Source organism: Lynx canadensis, chromosome D2, assembly GCF_007474595.2.
Source record: "Lynx canadensis isolate LIC74 chromosome D2, mLynCan4.pri.v2, whole genome shotgun sequence".
In the NCBI taxonomy this organism is placed as follows: Eukaryota; Metazoa; Chordata; class Mammalia; order Carnivora; family Felidae; genus Lynx; species Lynx canadensis.
The window spans coordinates 428630-437896 of NC_044313.2; the positions used below are offsets into that span (position 1 = coordinate 428630).

The following is a 9267-nucleotide window of genomic DNA, read 5'->3' on the forward strand; positions in this document are numbered from 1 at the left end:
CCAGGACAGGGCGGGCAGGTGGGGTACGCTTGTCGGGCAGTGCACGGCCCCAGCATTCGCCTGCGGGGACCCTCCTGACAGTTCCCACCAGGCCGTCTCTCCATCCATTCCTTCACCTCCTGGAGCCCCCAAACACACGTGTGAGGGATGCTGAGACCCAAGTGTCGGGCTGTCCAGGGGCCACGGCCAGCTGGGCTGGCTGGAATTGGAGCCCCCACAGAGCATCTGGCTCCCCACAGCGGGCGGCGGTGGGGGGCTCCCGGGCACAGCATCTGCCCCGTCACCGAGTCCCCGCCAGCTCCCCGTGGCTTTCCGGAGACACAGACAGTGGACCTGGCCCCTCCCCCCAGCTAGTGAGAGATCAGACACCCCACCATCAGGACAAACCCTTTGGCTCCTTGGAACCCCACTTGGAGGGAAGGTGGCTTGGGGGGTCATGAGGTGACTGGAGGGGGCCGTGGACACCCAGCTGTGGGCAGGTTAAGGCGTCCTTGCCTGACATTGTCTCTTTATACCTTTCTGGACCTTTATAGGGCTTTATAATTAGCAGGCATTGATTTATAACCAAGAAAACAAGTCTGAGAAACAAAGTGGCAAAGTCCCGACGTTTTGGACCTGGGCAGGGCCTGTCCCCACCCCTGCCGCCCTCTGTCTCCCTGTCTGTCTGTCTCTGTCCCTTGCCTCTTGCCTCCTCCTCTCCTGAAGACCCACTTCCAGGAGCCCAAGGTCAAGGGTGACAGTGGTTTCTCCGAAGCCCTGGGGCAGGTCTGAAGGGGGAATTTGACCCCGGGTCACAGAGCAGGACCCTAGAAAGTTTCACAGAGAACAGTGGCTGGGAGAGATGGCCCCTGAGTCACCACTGGGCTGGGGGGCCAGGGGCGAGGAGGGGCTTCACCCATCAGCCCCAGACTCAACAGGCGCTCCCGCTCCAGCCGGCGTGAGCAGCTGTGGGGGGATTCCTCCCTAAGGTTCCCCCACCCCGGCCTCCTCCCAGCAGAGGATGGGGGCCGACACCTGCTTTGCCTCCTCATCACGGGCTCATCACGGGCTCACGGAGCATCCGTCCCCCACCACCCGCTGCTGGCCTCTGCGTCTCTGTGCCCATCAGCCCGCGGCCGAGGCCCGAGGCCCGCCAGCACGGGGGGAACCATACCCTCCAGAGGCCAGGGGTCTGCAGCTGTTCAGGCCCACCCCTCGGCCCAGGCCACCGTGGGGTGAGTCGGCAGGGCCCAGACATGTCCACGGGACGCTGATGACTGTGCTCACGTGGGGCTGCTGTCCTGTACCCCCTGTGCCCACCGCGGGGTCCTGCCTCTGCCCACCCAGCGGCCAGTCCAGCTAGAGGTTCATGGGAGTCAGCCTCCACCCCCACCCTACGGTCGGGGAGAGCCCGGGGGCTGCTGTGTGCGCACAGACACCCGCCTGGACACGTGCACACACACAGACACGCACATCACCCCTCTCCTAGGCAGGTGCCCCCGGGCCAAGGATCTGAGAGCAGGGCAGTTCAGCTCCTGCCACGTGGAAGTATGTCCCCAGTCAGCGCCTGCCCAAGTTGGGGGACAGCTGCATCCACACGGGCGAGTGTCCACCACTCTGTTCACAGAGCTTGCTGACTGTGGGGAGGGACAGATGTGGCAGCCTGGGTCTGAAACGGACACTCTTCTGGTCCCCACCTGTTCCCCAGGGGAACCTATGGTCCCCTGCCCTCCCCTCGGGCCCTGTGGTGTCAACATTACAAGTGCACGTGTCTCTGTCCTTGGTCAGCGGTCCCCTGGGCCATGTCCCTCGCCTGTGTCTGCATTCTCGCCCCCCCCAACCCCACCACTGCAGAGCTCGGCCTTCTCCAGTCACCCCCCGGGGGCTCAGGAGCAGAGCTGAGCACACATCAGGTGTGTGGGGCCCTGGGAGAGCTGACCCACCTGACCCTCTGGAACTTGGTGCCCAGGGCCCGGGGAGGTGGGGGGAGGGGGCGTGCACAGTGAGGCCCTGGGCAGGGAGGGAGGGAGAGGGGAGAGCCGTGCGTTTTCCGGGCCCTGACGCAAGCAGTAGCTCTTTGGCAGATAAGTACTGGCCAGGGCTGGCCCGGCCCCAGGTCCCGAGCCAGCAGCCCCTGGGCCCCGTGGGCCTCGCCGCCCTCCCGCCCGCCCGGCTCAGCAATGCACTCAGAGAAGGTCTTTGTGCCCCAATCTCGCAGGTGCGGGGGTGGGAACGGGGTCCTTGGCTCAGCTCGGCCTGTGACTACATGTGACAGCGGCTGCTGTGTGCCCTGCCCCAAGGTCTCTGCCTCACATAAAAGGGGCAGGCCGGCTGGCCGGGGCAGAGTCAGCAGAGGGGCTTTCCTCCTGCTCCATGCCTCTGCTGCCCACTCCGGCCGCCCAGGACTGGCTAGCTCCCCGACCCTCGTCCAGGACCCTCGCCCACGACCGTCGCCAGGACTCTCACCCAAGACCCTCGCCGGGACCCTCGCCAGGACCCTCGCCCGGGACCCTCGCCAGGACCCTCGTCCGGGACCCTCGCCCAGCACCCTCGTCAGGACCCTCGCCCAGGACCCTCTCCAGGACCCTCGCGAGCTGCTCGCTGTTCCTTTTTCCTATGCATATACTTCTTTGAGGGTCAGGCCTAAAGAGGTGTAAGGCATGGGAAAATGGGGCAGCGAGGTCCTCCCCCACCGTGGAGCTGCCGCCCTCCTTCTTCCCTGGGGGACAAGAAGGCTGGGTAACGTTGGCTTTCATGTGCTCCCTCGAGGTGTCCGGACCATGTGGTCAGGTCCTGCCCCTGGCTGACATCTGCCCCCAGGGCTCAGGACGCCTTCTGCAGAGGATGCCATGGTGATTTCTGCTTCCTACCCCTTCGTTATAGTTTTGTAATCATGGGTGTGCGTTGATTTTCTGGCCAGAAATGTCAATAAAACTAATTTCGCGTGAACTTAAGCGTGACGTAGTTCTGACAATCAGAATTTAAATCAAAGCTGCCACGGCCACACAGCAAGTGGGGTGGGGGCACGAAGAAGCTGCCGAGGCCGTGAAGGAACTGAGTGAGAAATCGTGGATGTGAAGGGAGTGAAATGGCTCCCAGGCTGGGAGGGTGCAGCCGCCTTTCTGAAAACCGGGGCCAGCCGGGGCAGGCGTCCCCAGGGTGCCTGGGAGCAGATGGCGGGGTGGGTGGGCCAGACCTCACCCGCCACTGGCCCCGCGGGTCAGGGTGGGGGCCCTCGTCCCAGGAGCCTGTGGTCTCAACTTCCTGGTGTAGCAAAATGGACAGAAGCCCTGCTGAGCGGAGAGCTTAAACAGTGATTGTTGGCCTTTGTCAGCTAATCGGCCCAGCAATTACAGGCGCCCCTTTATCAGCCGTGGACGGGGCTGGCCTGTCCCTAATCTCATTTGGTTGTCCTTCCCTCCAGGACCACGGCCTCCTGGGAAGGGATGGGCTGGGTGGGGGGCAAGGCAGGGCAGCCTCCAGGAGACCCTCCCAGTGCCCGCTGCCCCTCCCCCCACAACGGTGCTTGTCCCTGTAGGTGGGGGTGGGGCACTGGGGGCTGGCTCCTGGTTCCACTCTGTGTGGAAGCAGCAGACAGGGCTCAGCTTCTGGGCACAGGGAAGGGGGTCCCTCAGCATCGTCGCAGCTAGAGGTGGGGTCTTTGGCTGACTGGGGGTCACACGCTTCACCCCAGCCCTGGGGTGGGGGCCCCTGTCGACAGCATGGAACTGAGTGGGCTGCTCCTTGCGCAGGGAGGATGGTCCACTGGGAGGTGGGGCAGAGCCATCCAGGTCCAGCCGGCTGAGGAGCCCCCTGAGGCAGTCCCGGGGCCAGGACTGAGGCTGGAGAGGCCCTCAGAAGTGCCCACCAACAGGTCCTCAGTCCTGGGGACCTTTTCCCCCCCGGGCAGCGGGGCGGGGTTCCGGGGACCCCTCCCAGTGCCTTCCTTGGGGAAGGGGTTTCTGTTCACCTGTTCCCTTGCCGCTTGCAGATTTCTGCAGAGCTGGACCTGAGGGCACTGCTGGGCGATGAGGGACTCCTGGGGACAGCCCCTCCTCTTGCCCCGGGCGCCGTGAGATGGGATGTGCTGGACAGAGAGCTGCATGTTTTCACCCCTGTGGGAGTGCGGGGGCTGCACTGGTACAGCAAGCCCATGACTTCCGCTCTGCCTTCAGGGTTGTGGGGGTGGCCCGACTGAGAGCCCCCACCCCTGGGGCCCACCGCCTCTGGTCTGGGCGTGCCCCCAATCCAGCCACTTGCTGTGGTTTTAGACGGAGAAGTTCTCAGGGACAGAAGCCCCATGTCCACGGACCCACCACCCGGCTCCGCAGCCAAGATGTTGCGTCTGTGCTCTGTCGTGTTGCCCTTGAACCCCGTGAGTGAGAGTTGCAGACATGGGACCCACAGATCATCACTGTCCCTCACCTGGTCATGTCAGCAGAGACGGGTGGGCCACCCCAGCCAGTCCTGGCAGACCGGAGGCCTCCCTGCCTCACAGCTGTGTTCATGCAGTTCACCTGGACGGCTGGGTCTCCCTGCCCCTGTGACAAGGGACTTCGGAGAAGCCCCGGCTGATGTCCGTTTCTATCAACAGGAATTTAGGTTTTTTTTTTTTTTTTTAAATTTTTTTTTTAACGTTTATTTATTTTTGAGACAGAGAGAGACAGAGCATGAACAGGGGAGGGTCAGAGAGAGGGAGACATAGAATCTGAAACAGGCTCCAGGCTCTGAGCGGTCAGCACAGAGCCCGACGTGGGGCTCGAACTCACGGACCGCGAGATCATGACCTGAGCCGAAGTCGGCCGCTTAACCGACTGAGCCACCCAGGCGCCCCTGGAATTTAGGTTTTTGACAAGACTATTTCATAGGTGCTAGAGTGTCTGAGCCACAGGGGGTGGAGCCCCTGCCCTTCTGAGAGGCCACGCCTCTGTGGGGGAGGGCTTAGGAAGCATGTGTCCTTCTGTCCACATCCCCGAGCCCATGGGGACTACTAGTCACGAAAGCCATTCGGGTTACAGGCAAGACCAGGCAAAGGGGTGTCCACTGCTCAGAAGAGAGCCGATGTTTCAAACATGTGATGCCCCAAGCTGGGAGAGTGGATCCTGGGCACAGAGGAGACAGCAGACCCACCTGGTCACACAGAACACAGAGCACACAGGACACCGAACACACAGGTCACACAGGACACTGAACACGGGACAGAGGACACAGAACACACAGGACACAGGATACACAGGTCACAGGACACAGAAGTCACACAGGACACAGAACACACAGGTCACAGGACACAGAGCACAGGGGTCACAGGACATAGGACACACAGGACACAAACCATAGAAAACACACCGTGACTCAGTTTCCCCTGGAACAGCGGGCAATTTGGAAGTAACAAGGTAAGAAGACACTCAAGTTTTAGCGGTGTTGAAAGCAGCAGGTGGGTTTGAACCAGAGGTTAAGACAAATGAAAACACGAGCCTTGAACAGCGTGTTTAAGTCCTGACCACAAGAAATCCTGGGTGGACAGCATGACAGGATGGCAGACGTCCCACTGCTGCACAGCAACCCCCAGGAGGGACACAGAGGCCCTACGGGATGGTTCGGCCCACCGGCGCCTATAACTGGCCCGTGGCTTTGCCGCCCCTGCCAGAGTTGGTCCTGGTGCCTGGGCTTCCGCTGCTGAGATTGGGTGGAGAAACTCTGGGCCGAGAACCCGCCTAGACAGCAAGCTGGGCCCTCGGGCTTCAGCCTCCTTCCTTGCAGGCGCCCAGGAGGCCAGATTGCAGCCCAGCCTGGCCACAGGGACCGCACAGGGCTGAGCCCCGAGCCTGATGAGACACAGGTCTGGACACGCCGTGAAGAGCAGAGCAGCACACAGCCCGGTGCCCCGCGAGACGTGGCCACGGAGGGACCTTCCACGCGGCAGTGGGCAGGGCCACCATGCCTGTTCCCTTCTGGCTTTCCACTTTGGGGTCACTGTTAACACGGAACCCAAACCCCAAGGTGATAAAAACAAACATCTTCACTTGGCCCGAATCCCTCCGTGGTTTCCATGGTTACACCCAAAGCTCATGATCATACAGCACAAGAAAGTATCCATCCTGACTTCTAAGATTTTATTTTTAAGTACTCTCCACACCCAACGTGAGGCCCGAACTCACAACCCCAAGAACAAGAGTCACAGGCCCCACCGACTGAGGCAGCCGGGTGCCCATCTTTATTTTTCCAACACTTTCCATTGAATAAATTACCGCTGTATCATATGCTACAAGCCTGACACTTGGCGAGTCCACTTTTGGCGCTGGATTCTGTTGGCTGACCCATCGTGTGTGGTTCCTAAACTGAACCTGCAGTAGTTTTCAACGAGGGAGTGGCTGTAAGAGGTCCTAAGGAAGGTCAGGGTTCCAGGTCCCACCTGTGGAGACACAAGGCTCACGCCAGATGTCACGGTGACAGCAATCACTGGTGAGCGTCTCTCCAGGGAGATACCGGGCACAGTTCCGCACACACCTACTGTGTCTGTGGCGGTGGCGGTGGCGGTGTGTGACACGTTCCAGCTGCAGGCCTCTGGGCCACCATGCTTCCTCAGAAGGCATCCTTGGTCTGGGGCAAGGCACACAGGCCCCACGGACCCCTGGACAAAGCTGGGCCCAGTGTGTGCACCAGGCCCCCAGGGTCTGGGAGGCAGCACACTGGAGGCTGTCTGCTGCACGAGGCCCACGTCAAGGCCAGGGAGGCTTGTTCCACTTGGCAGAGGTCCCAGAAGGAGCCAGGGGGCCGTCCCAGAGCCGGAGGCCCAAGCGGGGAAGCCCAAGGGTTCAGTGGCGGTAAGCTACTGGCCAGGGCAGAGAGTGGTGGGCAGAAAGCCACTGGCGTATAGAGCGTTCTGGAGAAAGGGCAGCTCAGCTGAGAGTCCTGGAGCTGATGCTTGTGCTTCATGCGGCGGTTCTGAAACCAGGTTTTTATCTGTGGGGGAAACTAGATCAGAACAAGGGCGAGAACAGCCACCGCCCTGGCCCATGCGTCCCGGGCCCCTCACCTGCACTTGGGTGAACCCCCCTCACCTGCACTTCAGAGAGCCGCATCTCCCGGGCCAGCTTCCGGCGCTCCAGGGGGCCCAGGTAGCGTTGGTGCTGGAAGGCGCTCTCCAGGGTGCTGACCTGCTCCGCCGTGAAGGCCGTGCGGACCCGGGGCGCCCGCCCGCTGTCGGCCTCCTTCCTCACCCCTGAGGAAGGACAGAAGGCACTGAATCCTTTAGGATAAAAGTGCCACTCACGTGGGACCTGCTCCCCTCGCTCGGAAGTGCTCCAAGCTCTGTGGCCACAGGAACGAGAGGAAAGTCTGGGCCCTCCTCCTTCACTTTCACTGCTCTGCTGTCCCTTGCCGTCCTTGCACAAATGTGGATGAGGGGGCAGCCCCTCCTCCCCTCCCAGCTCAAATGTGGGAGGGTGGCCAGGATGGGAATACTGGAGAAAGAGGATTCTGGAATGGAACAGCGGTTCTGATGCAGCCCCTCACCCTTCCACTGGGGCACGTGGTCACTTCCAGAAAGGGAGCCCCACACATCCTTCCTTCTGCTCACAAGGAACCTGAACCCAGTCGGCAGTAAGGGCTTGGGGCCGTGGTCACAAGACCCCCAGTCTCCCCTGCCACCAACCATGCGTCCGTGGCCAGTCTGTGTCTATCTAAATCGGCGGTGGCAGATGGCACTAAGTACCCTGTGTGGTGAGGAGGGTCACCTGTCTTTTCTCAACACGTTTGGCCAGAATGTCAGATTTTACCAAGTCACTTTGAATACATACCCGGGAGAGTGCAACAAGACAAGACACGCTTTGCTTTGGAGGTGGGGGTGGGGAGAGTGGAACTAGTCAGTGTGAAAGATTTGATGATTTGGTTGGCTTTTTTGAGGTGGGGGGGGGCTGATTGCAGAAAATAAATTTAAAATTTCACTTCATGGAAGTATAAAATTTTTCCATAGGATTATCTAAACTTTTTCAAAAATGAAGGGCGCTCAGTCAGTTAAGCGTCCGACTTCAGCTCAGGTCACGATCTCATGGTTCTCGAGTTCACTCTGTGCTGACAGCTCGGAGCCTGGAGCCTGCTTCTGATTCTGTGTCTCCCTCTCTCTCTGCCCCTCCCACACTTGTGCCCCCTCTCTTTGTCTCAAAAATAAAAACATTAAAAAAAATTTTTACACCTTTTCAAAAATGAAAACTTACAGATAATATCAACCCCACTTTGACTACGCAGGGCTTTAAACTTAAAAGCAATGATAAAGTCACAAAGACTGAAAGAACAAACCAGGTTTCCTGAGCAAATGACAAAGGGTTATTAGACCAGGTTTAGGAAGCCACCAAAACCTCCAGGAGCCAGGCCACAGAGGCACTGGAATCCCTGTGAACCGAAGTGCCAGGGCTGTCCCCGACCCAAACCTGCAGGGGCTCCAGGCTACCTGTGAACAGAGTCAACTCTGCACGCCAAGCCGAGGCACCCAGCTTTGAGGGGAGAACCACAATGACCCCTCTGAACCCGGCAGGTTTCATTTAAGACGTGCGTCCAGAGCCCTGTGACTCGGGTAGAACTGCCCCCCCCCCCCCAGACTTGCTGCAGAACTAGAAAGTCAGTTGCACAAAGGCACCAATGTCGCAGTCAGGGCTCACAGGACAGGAGTTGCAGCAGCGGTGGGACACAGTCCACAGGCAGTCAGGACAGGAAGAGGCCAGGGGGTCAGCCCTTCTAGGAGGTGGGGGAAGAAGAGGACCCCCGGGACTTGAGGAGGGAAAACCCCCGTTGCGGCTTTCGCCTCCGAGAGGAAGTGCTTACTTGCCAGGGGGGGTCAGGTGGAACCTCAAATCCCAGCCCCCGCCTCCAGCCCCAGTACCCAGGATGTGGTGGGGTGTGTTAGGGCCTCCCTCCTCCCGAACCCTCCAGGCTCCCGTCCCAGTCTGGGAAGAGGGGAGCACCCTCCCTACCCATCCCACACCTACCAGCTGCAGGTGTCCCTGGCGCAGACACTTCCGAGGGCTTCACCTCCTCCACGCCCACGGTCTGGGGGAGCTCCCCGCTGCTGGACACCCTGGCTGGAGCAGACAGGCTCCCCCAGGAGAGTTCAGCGGGCCTGAAGGTGTGTGCCGGCCCCACGTGGCTGCTCCGGGAAAGCCAGTCCACTGAGCCAAAGCTGGACGGCTTGAAGCCACTGGGCAGGGTAGAGGAAGGAGACATGGCTGTAGGGGACAGACTGTGGGGGTGAGGCGCAGGGTCTTCCGAGGGTTTAGCAGGGCTGAGCTGCAT

General features: G+C 60.5%; 1 protein-coding gene across 1 annotated transcript; it reads right to left on the bottom strand.

Annotated features, from left to right (window-relative positions):
• Positions 1 to 6561: 6561 nt before the first annotated feature.
• Positions 6562 to 9267, bottom strand: VENTX (VENT homeobox). The gene is made up of 3 exons (XM_030334203.1): positions 8964 to 9267; positions 7041 to 7201; positions 6562 to 6942 (listed from the first exon to the last, which is right to left on the bottom strand). Exons 1-3 carry the CDS (start codon positions 9265 to 9267, stop codon positions 6562 to 6564), a joined length of 846 nt encoding a protein of 281 aa, XP_030190063.1.

Bases quoted from the DNA above. Each gene is read 5' to 3' on its own strand.
- VENTX (XM_030334203.1), bottom strand. From the start codon at position 9,267: ATGCAGCTCAGCCCTGCTAAACCCTCGGAAGACCCTGCGCCTCACCCC. The intron at 7,202-8,963 runs GTAGGTGTGGGA...GTCCTTCCTCAG, and splicing joins GCCAGGGACACCTGCAGCTG to GGGTGAGGAAGGAGGCCGAC. The intron at 6,943-7,040 runs GTGAGGGGGGTT...TTTCCCCCACAG, and splicing joins TGCGGCTCTCTGAAGTGCAG to ATAAAAACCTGGTTTCAGAA.